A 23,369-nucleotide genomic window follows, 5' to 3' on the forward strand; every position below is an offset into this window, starting at 1 on the left:
GGGAGTGGGCCATCCTGAATTGTGACCAATGTGCATCTATTCATCTATATCAGGTATGAGGAACCTGTGGCCCTCCAGATGTTGTTGGACTTCAAGTCCCATCAGCCCCAGCCAACATGCCAATTTTCAGGGAGGATAGGAGATGTAGGCCAGCAATGTTTGAAGAGTACCAGATCCTGCACCCCCAGAGCTTGGAAAAGTTACTTTTTAAAACTACAACTCCCATCAGCCCCAGCCAGCATGGCCACTGGATTGGCGTGATGGGAGTTATAGTTCAAAAAAGCAACTTTTCCAAGCTCTGTGCACCTCTGATCTGCAGGCCCTATTTTGAGCCTGTATAGGTATAACAGTGGCTTGTGTTTCTTACCTCAGGCTCTTTATATTTTCACAGCTGCCCAAGATATCCAAATAGTCAAGTTCCATGGGGCACCCAACAAAGTCCAAGGACACCAGGTTAGGGCTATTGCAGTTGATGACAAAAGCCATCACCATCATGTCCAGTGGCATCAGCCTGAAGTTTCTAAACTGATATTTGAAGTTTAACTGTTTCCCAACATGCCGGGCTAACTCAACATCTTGTGTCTCATGCACACAGTGGCACAGCTCTGCTATCTTGGGCCCTGTCAGATGAGCACTCGCCAGCCTCTTCAGCATCTGCACAACTACGGCTTGCCGTTCCTGGATCCAGGCCTCGTTTTGTCTGGCTAAGGAGCTAAGGAATCGCCGACACCCTTGGGAGGAAAGGCCGGACAGAAAGACATGGCAGTTCTCCGTGAACGGCATCCCTGCCTCCTTCTTCAAAGTCCACTTTGATCTCAGAAAGAACTTCTGCTTCAGAAAGTTGCTGTCGATAGTTTTGCTGGTCAACAGGAAGAGCGCCGCAAAGAACTCTTGAAGACTGAAGTGGACAAAAGTGTAGCCGGCCTGCGTGTGCCTGTTGCTCGTCTTTACCTCAAAGGCCAAAAGGAGCCCACACAGACAAGCAAAATCCTTCACGTCTTCTGCAACCTCGTTAGCATAAAACAGCATCTTCTTTCCTTCCAGGCCCTTGAAGGCCAACTCACAGAGGCCTACAAGAGTTGCTTGGTGTTGACTCAGATTTACTTCTTCGCTCAAAGCACTCAGCTTCTGATCCTTGCCTATGAAGGTGAGGAGCATTTTGATATAAAGCTGGGTCATGGTTTGAGGGAGCTGGACACTTCCTACATTATGATGGAGCAAATATTCTAGACAGATGCAGACAATGTTGCACAAGGCAGGGATATAACACATGCTCAGGAGTTTGCCATTACTTTTCAGGTGAGCCATGGCTTGCTCCTTCAGTGAATCCTGGTGGAAGAAATAGCCAGCGTATTCCTCCACTTTTTCACGATCAAACCCCCAGATTTCTGCTAGAAGGGTGTCAGTTTTTAATAAAGATTCAGGGAGTATCTTTGGCCGGGTCGTGACCAACATTGTGCAGCCAGACAATAGTTTTCCATGGCAAAGACTGGCAAAAAGTTCAGATATAGAGAGAGGGTTGAGAGGATCAGGGAATGACGTGTGAGGAGAACCCGGGAGTGAAACGTTCTCCACAAACTCATCCAGCCCATCAAAGATCACCAACGTGTGCCAGGCGTCTTCTAGGATGTGTTCAAATACTGCATCGGGACAATCTTCTGGTTTGAGGAAGAAGTCAAACAGGAGCTCTTGGAGAGTGAGCTTTCTGTTGATCAGGTTCAGCTGCCGGAACTCAAAGAAGAAGATCAGCTGGAACTGGGGCAGGCCTCCCTCCGCCCACTGCTGGCAAATTCTGTGCATGAGTCTTGTTTTCCCCATTCCTGGCTTTCCCAACAGAAGAATGGCCTTGGGGGTTCCTGCATGGACGCTTTCAAAAAGTTCAGACAGTCTTGTGGTTGCACTGCTATGCTCGTCTGGGTCAAGCAGAGCAATTGGCCCTTCCCTGCCTTTCTCCCCCCTTCCTCTCATCCTACCGGCTTTGCTCTGATGAATCACAAGATTGACAAAGGCTTGGCTAAAAGCCGATGGCTGAGCTTTCACTTCTGTTGCTTCTGCTGATCTGTTACTTCCATATCTATGAACCATTGAGGTGGTGATGAGTTGCCGGTATCTTTCAGCAGAGTCTGATAAACATGGAGGAAGGAGAAAAAGGAGTAAGTATATGTCCACAATACATGAAAACTGAATTTGTTGTTATGGCTTCTCCCAAAGGGTTTTGGGAATTGTAGTAAAACCACAAAGAGTTAGGGATTGGTTGAGCAGCCAATTCCATCTCATTTAGGTCTTGCTGGCATTCAATTATAAGTCTCTTCTGTCCCATTGCATGCCGTTCTGTCCTGTCCTGTCCAATAGTATGCACTTGGTGTACATTGCTACATAAAATACACACTTTCTGATGCTTTTCAGTGCATTCGGCAATAAAACACACATTTTGCATGGTTTCTGTGTGTGCACATTTTTTGCACACTGAAAAAGCATTGTAAAATCTGGAGAAGCGCATAATCTGCCTGGGAGTTACGTTCCAATCTATCAAATTCAGGAGCATTGTTGCTCAGTCTGCTGCACAAATCAGACCAAACAAATTCTTCTCCCGTTCCTACGAAGAGTCTTGTTGGCACCTTAAGGAGTAACAAACGTATTATGGCATAAGCATTTGTGGACTACAGTACACTGCATCAGATGCACAGAGTGAGGTCCTTGATTATCTATATATATACACAAGGTTGGAAAGGGAGGGGATTGTAAACAGGGAGATCAGTGGAAAATGTAATGCAGAAAAGTACAGACAGTGATAATTATAAACAGTTCTTGGTAACACAGACATCCTCACTTTGATGAATCAATTAATACATATATTGTGCTAAAAGCCCCTTGTTGCTGTTCAGTCTGCAAAGATAGCATTGAACTGCTTGATGTATTGTAATTCAGTGGTTTCACATTGTCCTATCCCTTTGAAGTTGCTTTGCACAGAATGATCGTTTTAAGGTCATATACAGAGGATGAAATGTTTCCATACTTGTTTTTGATTATTTCTAATACACTATGAAAGCTTATGCCATAATAAAGTTGTTATGGTTGTATCTACACAAAACATCCATCGAAATTAATGGATATGACTTAACTTAGATCCATTCATTTTAATGGGTCTACTCTGTGTTGAACTTAGTTGGATACAATATATATAATTTTAGAGATGCATTAAATTTTGCTAATAATTGGGATAATGTTTTTGTATTTATATTGTTAAACCTTATGAATTATGTGGAGATTGCTTAATTTAGTTTATTGTTTATGACTATTTAAACATTGTTATACTTTTTTTAACCATTAGAGTGAATTATGTAATGTTTTCATGTTGTAAGCTGTGATGATGATACAACGCTTACAGAGTAATCTAAATGCTGAGGAGCCGGCAGAGAAGGAGGTGGCAGAAAGCTCCACAGGATCTTCCCCCTGCTCAGGAGCCTCCAGCCCGGTTGAATGCCAGCTCTGTAGGGAAGCGCTGGCTCCCACAAACAGTCCTCCCAGGGAGCAGGTGCTCCCCGGAGGCCATAATGGAAATTATTTCACTATACCGGCCTTTTGATTCCCATGTAAGTCTCCCCACCATGGCTCTTCCCCCACCATGTCCCCGGAACGCACCGTTTTCAGGCTTCTTCCGGCTCTCTGTCTGCCAGACTAGCTGCCTACAATGGACCCCTGGCGGTGCTGGCAGGCTGCTGGTGGCACCAAGGCTCAGCCGCAGTGGTGGACTGCTGCAGGGAGAGTCCAGCATAGGCCAGTGCAAATGGGAGCCTGCTAACGCAGCCGGGGATCCGCAGCATCCAATTCACCCCAACCCAACAGAAAGGTGAGTTGGATGGCTCCCTTAAGCTTTCAAGATGTCACAAGACTCTGTATTGTTTTTGCTGCAAGAGGGAGGAATGTCTCCTTCTGGAATTTGGGAATTGTAGTTTCCTGGATGAGGGTGCCGTGAATTCTCTTGGTACATAATTTTTGTTCAGCCCATATGTTGAATTGGGCCAGGACTAGGGATGGGGGAGAAATTCAATTCAATTTGCATTTAAAGCTGAATTTATCAAATTCACACTTTCCAAAACAATCTGAGAATTGAAACCCAGCCATCCTTCGAAATTCACACGTTCCCAGATTTTGTGCTGCAGTTCTCCAACCAACCAATGTTTACAAAAATGCATAGATTAGGGGGAAAGTGTTCACAAAATGAATATATTGGTGAAAATGGCATACAAAAATGCATTATAATAGGATAAAAATACTTGCAAAAATGTGTACTTATGTGTTTATTAGGAGAAATTCACACTAAAATGCTGCAGAATTCTCATGAGGATTTTTTTTTAAGTCGCAAATAGCTACAGAAATGTGTAGAACTGAATTTAAGATTAGAAAAATGATGAACTGAGAGGACCAAAATTGGCAGATCATTCCATCCTGAGCTAGAACTGAAGACAATATTTGGCAAATGGCCTTGTCCAATGTCTGACTCATTTTTCTGAGAGTAAAAATATAAGCAAAGAACTCTCTCATCCCTGGATCCCATGAGCGAACAGCAACAGAGAGCTTTGCACACTTTTCCTGTTACATCTCAGCTACACGCTCACATCTGCCCATTTCTTGGCTCATGAAAATTAATAACAAAATAAAGCATAACTTGCCTAACCGCTGCTGTTTGGACTGTTTCCCATTATTGTTGATGGAAGGGCTACTCCACGGACGGCGTCTTTCGAGTCCTGGAGGGTGAAACATGCAACTGTGATGTTAACATGACATTATCTCTTTGGAGATGCCTCAGGGGCACGAGCACAGCTCCCTTTCATTGCAATGGGGCTTGAGCAGGAGCAGTAATCCTGGGAAATGTAGTTTGCTAAAGGTACTGAGAATTGTTAGGAAACCTCTCACAGAACTCCATTTCCCAGAGTTTCCTAGGAAGAGTGGTTGACTGTTAACCCACTCTGGGAATTGTAGCTCTGCGAGTGGAAGAGGGGTCTCCTAACAACTCTCAGCACCCTTCACAAAAGACAGGTCCCAGGATTCTTTGGGGGAAGGCATGACTGTTTAAAGTGGAATAATAGAGCTTTAAGTGTGTGGTGCAGATGTGGTTTTGGACCATCTCTGAGCTATGGAGAAGATTCCCACCACGCTGGGAAGAGGATTCTTTCTAGTCCTTTTTCAAGTGCCCATTCCATTTACATCATCTCCATACAAAGGGATCTAGAGGCCAGGCCCATGTATAGCTAATCCACAAAAAAGCTGATTAGTTATTGGGCACCCAAGTAATCCATCCAGCTTTCCCAAATTAATTACGGTCTCTCTGTCTCATCCCCCCACCTATAACAAGGTCACCCAGTGAGTTTCATGGCTGTGTAGGGATTCAAACCCTGGTCTCCCAGGTTGTAGTCCAACACTCTAACCACTATGCCACACTGGCTCTCTATTTCCATTTTCTCTGTCTCATCCCCTCACCTATAATGGGGCAGAATCACTCCCACTAGGAACCAAGTCATGTAGTGGCAAATTCAGAAGTGCAGGGTCCCTTCATGATAGTGACACCATTTCCTCCGCCCAGCCATGGCCCCAGGGGTCACTGTTTCTTTTGCAGTTACAGAATTAGAGAGCGAAACAGCAGAGTGCATAGGCTTCCTCCTGCTCAGTCTCTCTCTCTCTGGGGACTAAACATTGCCAGAAACATTTTGCTTTCAAGAATGCTGAAATGAAGCCAAGTGTAGGATTAGGATTTGGGAGACCAAAGTACTTTGCCATGAAGCTCCCTTTTCACTTGCCTGAGCAGCTCATCAGCATGAAAGGGGCTTCTGTGTGTTAGCTACTGTTCTCTTCTCAGTGACTGACTCGCCTTCTTTCACTCTGATTGGCTCAGATCAACACGGAAGGACTAGGAAGCATGTTGTTAGCCACTGAGAAGAGTCTTCTCAGTGGCTAGCATGCTCACCTTTCCTGCTGATTAGCTTGTACATGAGGACCCTACTCTCAAAAAAGTAAGGGGTCTATGACTCCCCGCAACTGTGGACAACTACACCCCTGCTAGGAGCAAACTCAGCTGGTGAGTGTCAACAGGATTGTGGCCCAAGGAGGACCACTGGGAAACAAGAGGGAGGTATCAGCGTGTTCAGGTGAACCCCAAGAAGTACAAATGTATTTTTTGGAAGGAAAACCTTAAAGGGGGGGAAACTAAACCCCAGAACAGCCCAATGAGGACTATGTATGTTCAGTGGCCACAGAATGGAAAGCGTCTCTTTGGGGGGAGGGGATAAATCTGGTCTGGGGGAGGCAGAGTGGAATGGAGTATCCTGGATGTGGGTATGGCTAGCTAGAACACTGCACAGGGGCACCCCCCAAGAGATGTAAAAAGGCATCCGCTTCCCGCTCCGCCCCATATCCATTGCCTGCAGCACCATTTTTGTTACGCTGCCATTTGGGTTCCAGAAAAACATGTTATTTGGCTCGTTGTTTGCTGTGGCTAAATTGAATAATGTAATTAATTGCATTATTGTTACATGGTTTCATGTCATTCACGTTAATGGCTGGGTGGAGGGAATGGCATCAATAATGTACTGAAAAAGTAACAACAGTGAATTGTGGACTGGGGAAAAAAATGAAAACAGCGAATACTGATAGAATGTGCTTCCCTGATTTCCTTTTGCAGGCAGACATGCAAACTGATGCAATTTCCAGTACCATTTCCCATTTTGACAGAACTCTCCTACACTCCACGCTGCAGGCACCACTTGTAATGCTCTAATGATGAATCATGCTAAGGTGGGTTCACTCATCATAACTAGCTCTGCTCCTCGTGGTTTAAAGCCTGCACTATTTCTCCTGTCCTCATTGGATGCAGTGAGCAACTGGTGCTGCCTCTCTACTTCCTGGGATCCTTTTAAATATCCAAAAATATTTTCACCCCCCTGCCCCCACCTCAGCTACAGGCACCTCTTTTGAACCTCGGTGCCCAGAACGCAACACAAATTTGAGCAACCAAATATTTTCAGCTAGGTGGTTGGTTGTACAATAATATTGGGAAAGGAGCACTCAGTTAACCATACATTTTTCATCTGCTGTGCATGTATGTCGCAATTGCTCCAGTCACAGGAAATGTTGAAAGCAGAGAGAAGATAATCTAGCAGGTTCAAGTTCCTTTGGGCGGGGATGAGTGAGAGGAATCAGCATGAGTGCCTCATCTTCAATTTGTGTCTCCTTGAAGCAAGGCTGCCCCAGAGTTCAAAGGGACTCTGCATTCTTTCCATCAAGGGGGGCCACTTACCCATCACCAAAAACAAGGATGAAAGAGGTCATCAATTTGCATAAGCTAATTTGTGTGTATGGATGAAAGTTTAGAAATAATTACTATAATCCAAATTTTAAAAATGCAATGGGTGATAGTCAACTAAGCCCTACTTAGAGTAGGCTTACAGAAGTTAACTGGCATATCCAACTAAGGTTCAATGTGTCTACTCTGAGTAGGCCTTAGCTGGGACTAGGGTTGCCAGGTTCAGGGCCTGAGACTGATCATGTATCTTTAGGAGAAGAGAAAGTCAACCAAGTGCAGGTGTTCTTGCAACACTGTAATGGGAAAAACCACAAGGTGGAATTCCCCCTTCCCCCTGCACAACTTTTAAAGATACAGAAGACCTCTGGGAGGCTGGGCCTGGCAACCAAGAGGTCTTCCATATCTTAAAGTTGTGGAGGGGGGAGGGAGAATTCCACCTTGTGGTTATTCCCATTACAGTGTTGCAAGAACACCTGCACTTGGCTGACTTTCTCTTCTCCTAAAGGTACAGGATAAGTCTCAGGCCCTGAACCTGGCAACCCTAGCTGGGACAAGCCAATACATTTCATCTTAGTGGGGAAGACTGTGACCAGGTGATCTGTGTGCCTGCTCAGTCTACTGTCCAGGTGCTGCTAACTGTGGGTGGGCAACTTCAGGCCCACCCCTCTCCCTTCTTATTTATTTATTTATTCATTCAATTTATATCCCATCCTTCCACTGGAAAGAGCCCAGGGCAGCAAATACATGGCAATAAAACAACCCTTTAAAAAGCATTCTAAAAACTGTTAAAACATTCAATCAACGATCTCAGGGTTGCCAGGAACAGTGTCTTTCAGTTATCAAATGCCTGGGTAAACAGGTATATCAATAATGAAACCCAAACTTAGACCAGAAAGCCCTTCAGAAAGAGGACACCTTCAAACAGAGGACTGTCCTCTGTAAGGCAGGGCACATGGCGAACCTATTTGCATCATGGGTCACCGATTTAAGTATGCGCGATTGATGAGGATATTATTTCCCCACTGGAACAAGTACAGAGTCTTTCTTGACCCAACTTTTTGTGAGGGGGGGCTGCTCTTGAAGACGACTTGGAAACTTCGACTGGTTCAAAATGCAGTGGGTTCCCTTTAGATCTCATATAACCCCTTTTTAAAAACAGCTGCATTGGTTGCTAATTTATTTCCAAGCCCAGTTCAAGGTACTCATGTTAAAGTCCTAACCGACTAAGGCCCCAGAGATCTGAAAGTGTCTCCTTCCCTACAGACTCTTTTAGGTGTTGAGATCAGCAGGGGGGGCTCTCTTGATAGTTCTGTCTCCCTCAAATGTTGGGGGGGCATGAGAAGGCATTCTCTGTGGCAGCGCCTAAGTCATGGAATTCCCTCCCCACAGAGGGGCATCTGGCACTTTCGCTGTACAGCTTTCGTCGCATGCTGAAGACACACTTCTTCACCCTTGCTTTTGATGCTTGAGAGATACATTTTTAGGAGCCACTCTAGTTGTGAATGTGATTTGTTTTAAACTGTTTTTAATACATGTATTTTATATTGTTGTGACCGGCCTTGGGACCTACAAGTGAAGGGCAGGTAATATATTTAATAAGAATAAGAAGGTTGCTTTATTGACAACACAACCACCATTCCTTCCTGGGTAGAAAGGATCCTATAACACCGATTCATGCTTTTGTACCTCCAGACTTGATTACCGTAATGTGCTCTACATGGGTCTGCCCTTGAAGATATTTCAGAGGCTCCAGCTACTGCAGAATGTAACTGTGTACATCATGGCAGGGATGGGACACCTTTTTCAGCCCAAGGGCCACATCCCTTCTGGGCAACACTCTGGGGGTCACATGATACACAAAATTGGGTGGAGCAACTATTGCGAATGTTACCTTTGTATAGTAGGCTGATTTCTACACATACTCAGACACCCTGTCATTCTGTCCTCCACCCAGGCAACTAGGTAGCAACATCAGAGGTCAGGGACACATCTGAGCTGGTGGAATGTAGTGGGGCTGGGGGCTTACGGTCAGTGGGCACTTTGCCCAGGTTGATTAGACCCTACGTATGACAGCTCTTCTAGCCCAAACTATCGATGTCATTTCACAGAGAGCAATCTTACTTGTTGATGTCGATGGAGACGAATCTGAAGCTTCTTTGGAATCTTCTTGTCCTTGGGTTACATGACCTGGAATTATTATTATTATTATTATTATTATTAATATTATTATTTACATTTATATACCACCCCATAGCTGAAGCTCTCTGGGTGGTTTACAGCAATTAAAAACAATAAAAACAAATATACAGATTTTAAAACACACCCAAAAAATTTAAAAACACAATTTAAAAAATATTATTATGTCTGTATGTCTTTATTTCATACTAAAGAGAATTCGGTACACGCTTTCAGGTGTGGCTGTGTGGATAAGCACCAGGACTATGGCTGATGGAGTCTGCTCCTTGAGAGTGAACGGGGCTCTGCCCCACCAGACTCAGCCAGCTCCCACCTGCCTGTCTTCTTACAACAGCCAAGGGGTACCGTATAAGCAGTTAATATCAGCTTCCTCCTCCTTAGTCTCAGATAGGAATGGAGGAGAAACTTGATCCTGTTTGCATTTAAAGCTGAATTGAAACAATATGAGAGCCAAAACACAGCCATCCGTTGATATCCACACCTATCCAATTTTGCAATGCAGTTCTCCAGAGAAAGGACGTTAACCAAAATGCATATATTAGGGAAACATGTACGTAAAATGACTATGTTAGTGAAAATAACATACGAAAACGCATTTCATCAGGAGACGTTGCTTGCAAAGATGTGTTCGCGAGTCAGAACTGCCTACAAAAATGTGTTTACGAGGAGAAATGTGCACTCAAATGCTGGAGAATTTTCATGAGGATTTTAAAAAAAAAGAAATCACAGCTCGCTGCAGGAATGTGGATACCTGAATTTAAGGCTGAAAGAATGAGAAGCCACTAGAACCAAAATGGACACATCTTTCCATCCCTACTCTCAGGTTTGTCTCTGGGAAACTCAGCACAGAGGAGGATGGAAGCAAAACTAGAGTTAGCTCTGCTTGCCATTGGCTCTGGCTTCGTTTACTGCTGGCCTCCCTGCCCTCTGCTCTACCACTCCAGAGCTTGGAAAAGTTACTTTTTTGAACTACAACTCCCATCAGCCCAATCCAGTGGCCATGCTGGCTGGGGCTGATGGGAGTTGTAGTTCAAAAAAGTAACTTTTCCAAGCTCTGACTCCCAATGGGCACCAGCCACCACTGGAACTATTGTGCTAGGCCAACACCCGGTGGGTCACTTATATTAGGGGTGTAGGTCATTTCTTGTTTGGCACAGTCGGAATCTATCATAAGCTCAAAGACTTCTTAATTTGCTTCTATTTATGTTGCACATAAAAATGGCATATAGAATCATAGGCATTTTAGAGTTGGTTATAGTGACCTTAGAGATCATCTAGACAACCCCATGCTGAGTCCAGGGTTGAAGTCATCCTGAACCAAAATGAGTTTTTACTGTTGCAATATTGCTTAAGCTGTCTGCCTTCACACCAACTCATCAACTGAGAAACCCCTGAGCGTCTGGTAAGGAGTGCTACTCCCAAGCACTTTTCTCTTTATAGGGAAAAGAGAAAAGCAGCTTGGGGGGGATATGATTTTGATTAGGTAAATGACCCACGGTGAATGGGTTAAATACAACCCCACCTCCTGTCAAGTTCAGGCCATCCTCAGCTGCTTTAAATTAAAACCAAACACTGGTTGGAGAAACCCTGCACATCTACATCACATCTAATTTCAAGGCTGTGCATTTGTCTTAAGGATGAATGGGAAATGAAATGAATGAACTCCCTTCATTTTAGTCGGACAAATTAGTTCTGAATGAAAACTCTTTCCCCCCCCCCCATTCATTTGATTCACTTGTTTCTGTTCGGATAAACAAAAATGTCTAATTCGTCAGATCTAATGTCCTGGGATAGGGGGGTAGCAGAATGCCTTGGGGAGTGATCCAAACCCAAGATCCACTGGGATGAGCAGAGTTTGGAACAGGTGGAACTCTGGCTGTGCCTGGGCTCAGCCGGGGCTCAGCCAGCAGAAAACCCTAATCCTGGCTCAGCCGGAGGTATGCCACATCAGTCCTCCACCCCGGCTCAGTTGAGGCTCAGCTGAAGCCAGCTCAGCAGAGGCCAGGTTAAGTCCTGAAAAAGGGGCATTCTGGGGCAGAGAGAGACTTACTCCTATTGCAAATGCCATCCAGCTCAGTCACACAGCCCAGCAACCCAGCAGAAGTTACACTGACAAAAAGAGTGATGCAAGTCAAACTCTATTTTAAATGCTTGTTTTCCCTCTGCCAGGCTCGGGTCGACTGCTTCTGAATGAAGTTTGGAATGGAGTAACTTACAGTGGCTTCCTGTAATTAGGACAGCTCTGTCAGAAGTTTGGTCTGAAGGCACATTAGGCCACCACTGTGCAGGAGCTAAGCAGGCCAGAGGTGAACCTGGGGCTTTCTGCATGCAAAGCGTGCACTCTGTCACTGAGCCCATCATGTCACTTTATGTCTTCTCTTCTGACCTTCTCCAGATACACTCATGAAGACGATTTCCAACTCCATGGGAAGGTTGCATTCCATACAGACACTTTGCATGAATTCTTTGAAGATGGGAGCCTCCGCATCAGCAGTCCTCAGGAACATATCCAGGACCAGCGACACCTTCTCTTTGGGATCAGACATTCCCTCAACCACACTCAAGTCCACGTGCAGGAGAAGCTGCTTGGCTTTACTCAGCACCCACTCAGGATGGTGACTGAGGAAGTCCACCAGCTGTGGCCAAGCATTCCTGATGGCCTTCCGGAGGTCTGCATCATCCATCCAGACCGGAGGCTGGAAGGGAAGTCGAAGAAAGACCAAATTGCTGCAAGATCTGCACATTACTGCTGAAACAAATGTTAGTTTGTTTCACAAGCCCTCCCTGGGTTTTAAGGCCCAATATAAAAGAGGAAGGCAATGGTAAACCACCTCTGAATACCTCTTACCATTAAAACCCTATGAATACATCCAAAAGATTCATAGGGTCCCCGTAAGTCATGATTGACTTGAAGGCATGTAACAACAACAAATAAAACGGGTTGTTCACACGTTACGCTGAACACAGGCTGTCTCTACACATGTAGAAATGTTTGAGTGACAGAGTATACAGCACAGCCTTTGTGTACACAAGTTCATAGATTGATCACTTGTTGAATGTCACATATTAATTCCCCTAAAGTTTCAGAATAACTGCTGTGCCACATTCCCAGAGGGAGCTGCATGCACATCATGTATGAATGTTCAACACCAAAATGCTAGTAGGCACTCGGGCTCACCCATTCTTTAAGGCAAACCTAGCTAATTTGCACTTTCAGAATAAATTCAGAACCACAGCTGTCCTTCAAAATTTTCACTTGTCTGAGTTTTTGCAATGCAATTCTCCAACCAAAAAACATGGACAAAAAATGTGTGTATCATTTATTTGGTTGGTTATACAATTTCTAGTTCACCCTTCCTTCCAAGCAGACAACAAAATAGTAAAGCAATGCACTTAAAAGAAAAGAAAATAATATTTAAAACATTTGAAAACATTAAGAACATCTAAATGAGGGAGTGGTTTTTTAAAAAAAAATTCTTGAAATATATCGCTTGTGAACACTGTTAATGCAGGTTTTGAAACAAAACTAAATGTAAGTACTTAATTGGATTTTTACTTTGCCTTTCTGCAAAAAAAAGAAAAGCATCCAAGGCAGGTAACAATAGATGCAAATACAGATACCAGATAAGCATAAACTTTAGCAAACGAGACCACTTTAAAACTGATTTTTTTGTTATATATGACTACATTGTTTAGATGTGTTTATGTTGTATGTGTTATTTTGGAATATTTGTTTCTTATAATAAAAGTTAAAAAGAAAAATGGCTTAAAAGTTTTTTTAAAAACCCTGATTGTTCATTCCAGCTAATGTATGCTTTATCTTTGAATGACAGATTGATAAATAAATACAATGAGCTTTGCAACAGCTTCTATATTCCTGATATGTCAGAGCAAAAAAACCAAACTGAAAACAATTTGCAAAGCCCGATTTTGAAAACCAAAAGAAATACTCTGAACATGTGCAGTTTCATATTTTCAAACACATTCACTTGAGAATAAGCACTATTTTGTGGGTCAGCTCTGGGATGCCTGTCCTAGCCCAAGTGTGATGCTGGGCCTGTTCACCCCTCTTCTTCCCCATCATCTGCTGCTCTGGATAATCATTTAAAGGGGGGGGCGCTGAGCTGCAGGACCCTGGAGTTTGGCCCCAAGGTGCAGTCTTGGGTTAGGATCAGGCCAATCTTGACAAAACACAGGACAGGGGACTCTTGTTTGCAAGGAGATTAGACAACAGTGGCTATTTAATAAGCTTTCATTCTAATTTTTGTTTGCAGGGAAGTTAGATGACTTTGTATCAAAGCAAGCTCTGTCTCCCACTTTCCAGCGCACTTTCTCCCTCACTTTCATATTGCAAAAAGTCTGGTATCTTTTGAATTGGGTTTGTTGTGCAGCACTGTCAGATCCACTTTAATTGTGCAATCTGAATTTGTGATGTGCCGCTGAATCCGGCCCACAATCCGGCCCCGTTGTATAAATCTATGGTGCGGCTGCATTTGGAATACTGTGTACAGTTCTGGTCGCCTCATCTCAAAAAGGATATTATAGAGTTGGAAAAGGTTCAGAAGAGGGCAACCAGAATGATCAAGGGGACGGTGCGACTCCCTTACGAGGAAAGGTTGCAGCATTTGGGGCTTTTTAGTTTAGAGAAAAGGCGGGTCAGAGGAGACATGATAGAAGTGTATAAAATTATGCATGGCATTGAGAAAGTGGATAGAGAAAAGTTCTTCTCCCTCTCTCATAATACTAGAACTCGTGGACAGTCAAAGAAGCTGAATGTTGGAAGATTCAGGACAGACAAAAGGAAGTACTTCTTTACTCAGTGCATAGTTAAACTATGGAATTTGCTTCCACAAGATGCAGTAATGGCCACCAGCTTGGATGGCTTTAAAAGAAGATTAGACAAATTCATGGAGGACAGGGCTATCAATGGCTACTAGCCGTGATGGCTGTGCTCTGCCACCCTAGTCAGAGGCAGCATGCTTCTGAAAACCAGTTGCCGGAAGCCTCAGGAGGGGAGAGTGTTCTTGCACTCGGGTCCTGCTTGTGGGCTTCCCCCAGGCACCTGGTTGGCCACTGTGAGAACAGGATGCTGGACTAGATGGGCCACTGGCCTGATCCAGCAGGCTCTTCTTATGTTCTTATATAGCCAGAGTCTGGAGTGAGTTCCCTTGCATCTCTAGTGAGCTCCATAGCTGAGCAGACTACACAAACTTCCAGATGGTCTGTTTATTGAGCATTCATCCTGATATATCTGTAGGGAGATTAGATGATGGTTGGCGCACCATTCATTCTGATTTGTTGGCGGGGAGGTTAGAAGACATCTCCTCAGAGCAAGTGTTACCCAAACACTTTCCAGGGCATTTTCCTGTCACTTTCTTTATCGCAAACAGGGGGTTTGTTGCACAAGACCACCCAATCATCTATTACTGCACAACCTGAATTTGCTGGTGATTGAATTCCATCCAAAATTAGCCACAGCGTGGACTGTCATCATCTTCAAAGCTATATGAAAGCAGCTATGGTGGTGGTGGGGGAGAGGACTGGATCATAGGTATTGTGTCAGAAGTAGGGATGGGGGAGAAATTTGGTCTGGTTCTCATGTTAATGCAACCCTACCTAACTCGTAATTGCTGAAATGGGATGTGGCACAGCAATCAAAACACAGCGATCCTTCGAAATTTACATTTCACTGAATTTTGTAATCCAATTCTGCAACTGCCCCACTCCCCAAAAAACATATTGGCGAAAGTGCGTGTAAAAGTGCGTATATCTGTGTAAATAAAATACAAAAAGTCATTATATTTTGGGCAAATGGCATTAAAATGTGTGTGTTAGGAGAAATGTACTGGAAAATGCTGATGAATTTTCGTTTTTTAAAAACACACACTGATGCAGAAATGTGGATAACTGAACTTAAAATTGGAAAAATTAGAAACTGCAAGAAACCAAAAAAAGGGCACATTTTTCCATCAGCCATATCTCTTGCTGTCTCTGAAGCTCTGGTTCTTGGTGTCTACCATGCTGAGCCCCCAAGCCTCCTTTCAATAGTCTATTGTAATCTGTCCCATAGACTAAGAATACCTTTTGTGCACTACTTGATATGCTTTGCATGCACGAGCAACATTTGTGTCAAAACCTTCCTGGGAGGTTGCTTGAACATCCACCTGCTGTGTATTATCTAGGGGATAATTCACATAATGAGCTTATGTGACAACATTTTGCTGTTTCCCATGTAATTATCTGCCACTGTGGCTTAACTATTTAACTTCACGCAGCTGTTCAGCAGGATCTTTGGTCATACAGTGTTCTCTCTTGTGGTCCACCAGACTGGAAGCAGCCACTAACCATGTATGGTCCTGGTGGTTCTTGGCAATTCCATTTCTTTTGCGATCTCAGGGGATAATTACACATCCCAGGGGAATCCATTAAATACAGCCATGATGTCTACAGGCTAGGGATGGGATCTGTTGGCTCATGCCACTTTGAAAGCATTCTAGCAACCTAACAGGCCAGTATGGATTTGAGTTCATTCTTTGTCCACTAGCTGCTGCTTTCACCGATCCATTTTTCCCCCTTGCAAAAAAATATTATTAATATCAAAACTTTTAAAGGAAATATTGATAATATTAAAGGGAATGTTGATATTTTAAAAGGAAATATCAACAAAGGAGATATCGATAAAATTATCATTCCTAACATTGATATTTTAGAGGTAGATTTTTAAAAAAAATCAAAAATAGCAGAAAATTGCTACATAAAAATCTGCTATGATAGAGAATAAGCAAATTAATGGAAAATTCAGTATCAAATCCAAATTGGGCAGAATTCTAGCACATCCCTACAGGTACACAGAATGGGAAATTCACTCCTTGACAAGTCACAATTGACTGCTGCCCTGGGCTCCTGCTGGGAGGAAGGCCGGGATATAAATCAAACAACAACAACAACAACAACAATAATAATAATAATGGGCTATGTTTGGATTGGTAGACTAGAATGTAAAAAGTGCCCTGCATCTGGATCAGGCCAAAAGCCCACTTAGTCCAACATCCTGTTCTTAAAGTGGCCAAAAGATGTCAAAGGATAGCTGTATTTTGATTTGCATATTGTTTCAAGAAATGAGAATTAACTGAATTGCCTCATTTCTAACAACTGCCTGCAGCTCAGCTTTGATAGTGCTGGTGTTAATCTTTAAAGCCCTACATGGCTTGGGACCTGAGTATCTAAAGGAATGCCTAATCCTAAACCAAGCTGTCTGGGCAGTGAGGTCACCAGCAGAAGCTCTCCTCCAAGGGCTCTCGGCTTCAGAAGCAAGGCAGTCCATCGTGGAGGCTGGACTTTGGAATTCCCTCCCCAGCGAGGCTTGCCTGGTGCCTACACTGTTATCTTTTCAACAGCAGGCAAAAATATGGGGAGGGTGTTATTATCCCAAGCCTTTTCAGTTATAAATTACAGGCATACCCCGCTTAACGTCGCTTCACTTAACGTCGCCTCGCTATAACATACATGGTCCATATGCCTATATTTCTCCAAAAACGCACCGCAGCAGCAGAGGCTTTAGCGCGTGGGGGTGGAAATAGACGCGATCGCACCACCACAAATCAGCTGGGAGGCACGATCAGCTGAGAGGCGTGGCAACGCAGCAGCAGAGGCTTTAGTGCGGGGCTTTGAGGCTCCGCATGAAGGAGAGGTAAAAAAAAGTTTTAAAAGGTAGTGCTTGACTTTAAGGACATTTTTGATTTACGTACTCGCTCTGGTCCCATTGAGTACGTTAAAGCGAGGTATTACTGTATTTTAATTTACCATAGGTTCTCATGTATTTAGTGTATTTATTTGTTGATGTTTTATATAGTCATATGTTTTGATGTGTTTAGAGGTTGATTGTGTCTGTCTGTGTATATATATTTGTTTTAACGCTGATGACTCTATTTTGATTTTTGTTCTGATTTATTGTGGATGATGTATTTTTTACCATTACTCTTTGTTTCAAAAGTACTTTGGGAACCTTTTAATGAAGTGCAGTAGGGAAATGCTTAAAAATAAGTCATAAATATATAAATGCACATCTAAAGCACATCAGAATTTGAGCAGTTTCTAAGGCCCTACCTCACCCTGCTCTCCACTACACCCCTTCATATTTTTTTTAAAAAAGTTCACACACAAGATGCAGCTTCTCACCGGGCCCGTGCAGAGGTAATGCTGCCTGTTCTTCTAACTATATTTTGGAGGCCAAGAGCCCATATAGGCTTGCACGCCCTTTTCCCTCTCTCTTTTCCTCTTGCCCACAGATCCCCCACTCTTCTGAGCTAACTGTGGTTAGTATCAGATGTGCACTAGTTTTAATGCGAACCATGTTTAGCTGCAAAGCAGAGCTTGCAACCATGGTTAGGAACAGGTTTTGCAGCCAGCCATGGTTAGCATTAAAATGGGTGAAAACAAAGTAATGCTAACCATAATTGATTCTGAAATTAAAGTATGGGGGGATTTCCACAAGAGATAAGAAGGGAAAGGGTTGCATCTAATAGGTCAGAGAAGACTATTAAAACACATTGTTGGAAGCGCAACAGCAGGGATCATTCAGTTTATAACTTAAGGGTTAATTTTGTTATCAGTAAGTCAGCTAACCAAGAGGGGGGGTGGAGATGTTGCTTAGCTACCAGGCAGAGTTGTGTGATCTTGTGCGCTCCTCCTTGTTTTGTTCAGTTGTTCCCCTCTCTCTGCCTACTCCCTCTTTCTCCCTTTGTTAATTTTATTTCCTGTAGGCTGAAAAGCAACTTCTGGCTGCTCTCCCCCATTCTGCTAGTATTTTTATGTTGCTGCAAATGGTGCTTTCCTTTTCTTTCCCCCCCTAAGTTGTGCACAAAAGTATAACATTGCTCGAACAAAGATTTATATTTCAGCTGTATCTTATCAGGGACAACACAGATATTCACACTTCCGGGTTTTTCCAAAAGGAACCCACAGCAGCATTCTTGGTTGCCAAGCAACCAGAGGGAGTGGAAATGTTAAATTAGAGGGTGTAGTCATTAGGAAACTGCACAATTGATCCTTCTCCTCAGTGTGAATAGAAAACACTGTGTTTGCAGCTGGCATTGAGTCCTTACTGTGGACAGTGCAAATAGAAAACGGAGGTAAAAACAGTGTCTTTAGTATGAAGTAATGCTCCCATCTGGATAAGCCCTAAGAAGGTCACAGCAATCTGATCCCCTCCTACCATCATCATTCTGCAGATGTTTTTCAGTTGCAGTTGTTCTGTCTATTCCATGCTCAATGGAAATACCACACTGGGGACTTTATCTTTTCCATTTACAGGTTTTGCCAGCTGCACCTCCTGCAGGCAAAAAGGAAAGAGGAAATCCTTTAATGCAACCAACAAGCATTGCTAGGGATGCCTGAAGAATTAGGGCTTTGCCTATTCCAATTCACACTGCCCTGATCTGCACCTTCTGGGCTACTGGACAGATTGGAATTAGAGTTATCCACGGATTATGCACTTCCCCAATGGTCTAATGCAGTTCTTGACTCAAAAATGTATCTAAATACATTCAATGTGCATTTTTAAGAGAAAATGCATTTAGAGATGTGTATTTTTGGAGCAAGCACATTTAAAATACAGTCGGGGAATTCCAGGCATGAAAAACCAGAGTTTATAACTTCTCTCACTATCTTGGCAAGCAGGAGGCACGGTCAGAGTTCAAGGTCATCTTCCAGCCAGGCAAAAGCACTCAAGGGAGGGTTGGGAAAGGGGGTGGTCTGGGAAGACTGAGGAGGGCTGGACAGAGAGGACTGGAGGGCTGTATTCAGTCCCCAGGCATGAAGTGCACTACTGCCCATGATATATCAGAGAGAGAGAGAGAAAGCCAGTGTGGTGTCATGTTTAGAATGTTGGACTAGGACCTGGGAGACCAGGGTTCAAATCCCCACTCAGGCATGAAGCTCGCTGGGTGACTGTGGGCCAGTCACTGCCTCTCAGCCTAACCTACCTTGCAGGGTTGTTGTGGGGATTAAAGGGAGAGGGAGAGAACCATGTACGTCACCTTGAGCTCCTTGGAGGACAGGTGAGATACAAATGTAATCAATCAATCAATAAAAATATTAACAGCAAATGCATACTCGGATTGTTGGTCTTTATGTCGCCAAAATGGCATCATCCATGCACAAGAGGAACCCCAAGTTTCGGAGACATGCAAAAAATAAACAATTAAAAACACCCTAAAGGGGAGGGGAGACCCCCAAAACAACCCAATGATGAGGACTGAACATGTTGAGTGTCTGCTGAGAGGTGGGCAGCAAACAGGGAGGAATGGAATGGAGTATCCTGGAAGAAGGCTTTGCTGGCTGGCTAGCTGAGATCCTGAACAGGATCACTCGCCCCTGCAACAACGTTTTGTAGCCTCTGAACGCAACACAGCAGCACTGCACTTTCTCTTTCACATTGTTTGAAATACATTACTGAAAACAGCTGAGCGGTAAAATGATCAAAAGCCTGGCTGGTGAAGTTTTGCCCATTTTCTCACTCAGGTATAAGATGGAATTTCTGCTTCATCATGTAGAACATAAAACCTCATACATGAAAGAGACAGACAAAGATCTGTGCACCTACCTACCAGAGATTTGTGGTCATCAAAAAGCAAAAACACAGAAACGACAGGAAACAAGAGAAGGAGAGCTGATTGTGTTCTCCACCAATTCCACTTTCATCTTTTTCTGTGTTTGAAATGCCCAACGCCTGGCTGCCAATGTTCTCTATGCCTGCCTGTGCCAAAGGCTTGGGGGCAAGTTTCTGAAAAATGAAAGTAAAAGTGCCAGGAATTCCACAAACTCTACGGCCCCAAGGTAATGCCTTTGTCTGACATAAAGAGAAACCTAAACAAAACTGTATCCTAGAAAAGTCTGCCACTGCTTTGCACCATAGCAGACTTGGCAATTTTAGGTAATTTCCTACTGGGAGAGTCATTTTCTAGTTAGGTGGAAATCGATCAACCACTAATTCCACAAGTGCTCACTCCAGAAAGTTGTCCAAAGACCAGCCACCATAAATTGCAGAGACTGAAGCTAAAAGAACCATTGAAGCTACAGCGATCTTTTTCCAAGGGCATTATTATTATTATTATTATTATTATTATCATCATCATCATCATCATCATCATCATCATCATTCCTTCTTACAATCCCCCAACAGAGAGCAGTAGCATCAGCTTTAAAAGATTTGAAATGTCACACACTTGTGTTGTAGACCTAGTAGTGTTGGTACAATTCAAACCCTCTCCCCACTGGGGGAAAAAAAGTTCCAGTTCTGCATTAAAGAAACCAACATGTCCTTTAAGCAAGGGGTTCCCAAACTGTCGTTTGTGGCCTACCAGTGGTCCGTGAGCTTCATTCAGGTGGTCCCTCGTGCCTTTGCGAACAACAGCAGGAGCAGTGGCTGTGAACTGAGGGTGCAGTGCATGAAATACTCATTTTGATTTTTCATTGCATTTCTATCGCTTCCTTTATCTTTTATATTGCATTTTATTCTTTGCTACTGTGCTTTATATTGTGTTCCGTCAGATTCAAATTGTGATACAGTAAAATGCAATATAAGAAAGGAAAAGAAGCAATAAAACATCACAATTAAAGATCACACAGCATCCAGCGTGGCACATTACAATGGCGGCAACGGGCAGAGAAACCATGAATGGGCCACCAAGACCATTAGCAATTTTGCAATGGTTGGGGGAGCCACTGCCTTAAAGAAACTGATCAACTACCTAAACCTCCTTTAACTGCAATTTAGGACAGACACTGAGGGGGAGTTTGTTTATTTATTTATTTTGTATACTGCTTCATACTTGAAAAGAAGCCTCTAAGGGGTTTACAGTCTTGAAAACAACAACCAAATTACACATTTAAAACAATACAAAACGTTGAAAAGAAACCGTCTTAAACATTAACGTCTTGACATTAACAAGAAACATCATAAAAACCAAATTACACGTTTAAGGCAATAAAATGTAAATGTACTGCCTTCAAGTCGATTCCAACTTATGATGACCCTATGACTAGGGTTTTCATGAGGCTGAAAAGCAGTGACTGGCCCAAGGTCACCCAGTGAGCTTCGTGGCTAATGTGGGAGTCGAACCCTGGTCGTAGTCCAACACCTTAACCACTACACCACACTGGCTCTCGTTTAAGACAATACAAAACATTTTTTAAAAACAATCTTAAACATTAATACAACCTAAAATAACTAACATAATAAATCACAATCACTACTAACAGATTAAAACACAAATATACCAGGAAGTCAAAACAACCCCACCCACCAAACATACGTGTGGGTATACAGGTAGCAGCATCACTCCAACTTCTGCTGCTATCACCCCAACTTACGCTCTCACCAAAAGTTGGGGCAACACTACACACTCCCCACCCCTAGAGCTCCCTCCTCTCACCAGGGAGAACACACACAGTCATTCCACCCCCACACAACACCCATAACAACAGGAGGTAACATCCTCCTCCTGCCATAGCACAAGTAGTATGTCCATGGATGGGTAGTTGTAGTCCAAAACAACTGGAGGGGGCCAGGTTGGCAAAGGGTGATATAACTAAGAACAGTGGCACCTCTAAGCATGTGCAGAGCACACACTCATCCCTCAATAATAAGCACCCCCGAAGCCGTACATATGTGGGACTAGAGGTTAGAGATGGGGGAGAAATTTGATTCAGTTTGCATTTAAAGCCAAAATTATCAAATTTTCCCTTTCCAAACCAGCATGAGAATCAAAATACAGCCATCCTTGAAATTCGTAATCTGAATTTTGCAGTGCAGTTCACCAACCAAGCAAAGTTTGAAAACAAAATGCAAAATGAGGGAAAGTGTGCACAAAATTAATATATGAGTGAAAATAACATAGAAAACTTCATTACATTAAGATAAATTGCTTGCAAAAATGTGTACATTAGTCAAAACTGCCTACAAAAATGTGTTTAGTTGGAGAAATTCACACTAAAATGCTGAAGAATTTTCATGAGGATTTTTAAAAAAAAGCAAATTGCTGCAGAAATGTGGAGAACTGAATTTAAGACTGGAAAAATGAGCAATTGTGAGAACTGAAACTAACAGGTCATTCCATCCCTACTGGGGGTCAGTGATTCCACGGCATACAAGAGCATTTTGATCCAATATTTCTCCTTTCACAAATTAAATACTGAGGTTCAGGCAGGGCTTCCCAGCAACCTTCAAAACTCTGCATTTCTCACATTAAACTTCTCAGGCAGTTACTTCCAAGCTTGAATCCCTAGACTTATCTTCCTTTACCATTTTTTAAAAAATACTCATTTTTCTCTCTTCCGCAATTGTGGAGAAGACCACAGGGCTGACAAGTGGAAGAAAAGGCAGTGCAGCCAGGAGTTATGATAGTGGTTCTCAATCTTTTTTGGATCACGGAGCACTGTAAAACATATACAAATTTTCTGGCGCATTTCGTGTACAAAATTAAAAATATATTAATATATTTTAAACTATGAATAAAAATATCTTAATAATAATATACTTTCATAATATTCACGGCACACCTAGCCACCTCTTGCGGCGCACCAGTCTGCCCCGGCACACCGTTTGAGAATCACTGAGTTATGAGAAAGCAAAGCAGACACCAGGGCCATCTAGTGGCCAGAAACATCAGACTGAAACAGATCAGAAGTGTGCGCTGTCTGCATGTCTTGCTGTGTTTCGTACATACCTGCAGCAATAAGAAGCTAAGCATTCCCCTTTGGAGCGGCCAGCATCCACTTTCTTTCCCCAATCTGCTCTGTGTCTTGGCATGGCAGATGCAATCCACTTGCAAACCAGCCAGTCTCACTTGCATGCCATATCTGGCAGCAGAAG

The 23,369-nt window shown here is 43.2% G+C and overlaps 1 protein-coding gene across 5 annotated transcripts in view; it reads right to left on the minus strand.

Annotated features, from left to right (window-relative positions):
* Positions 1-23,369, minus strand: part of NLRC5 (NLR family CARD domain containing 5) — a 108,188-nt gene extending 84,819 nt beyond the window's left edge. For 2 of the 5 annotated variants that reach the window (XM_061594027.1, XM_061594026.1), the window contains exons 1-5: positions 23,224-23,369; positions 11,883-12,192; positions 9,422-9,487; positions 4,674-4,748; positions 368-2,123 (exon numbers count right to left, since the gene is read on the minus strand). In XM_061594027.1, the coding sequence (XP_061450011.1) occupies positions 368-2,123; positions 4,674-4,748; positions 9,422-9,487; positions 11,883-12,192; positions 23,224-23,349 (2,333 nt within the window). In that variant the 5' untranslated portion in view covers positions 23,350-23,369. Of the gene's footprint in view, positions 1-367; positions 2,124-4,673; positions 4,749-9,421; positions 9,488-11,882; positions 12,193-18,710; positions 18,828-20,099; positions 20,280-23,223 lie in introns of all 5 variants that reach the window. The other 3 variants (XM_061594028.1, XM_061594029.1, XM_061594030.1) reach the window with 3 other exon arrangements.

Source organism: Rhineura floridana, chromosome 13 (assembly GCF_030035675.1).
Source record: "Rhineura floridana isolate rRhiFlo1 chromosome 13, rRhiFlo1.hap2, whole genome shotgun sequence".
Classification (NCBI taxonomy): domain Eukaryota; kingdom Metazoa; phylum Chordata; class Lepidosauria; order Squamata; family Rhineuridae; genus Rhineura; species Rhineura floridana.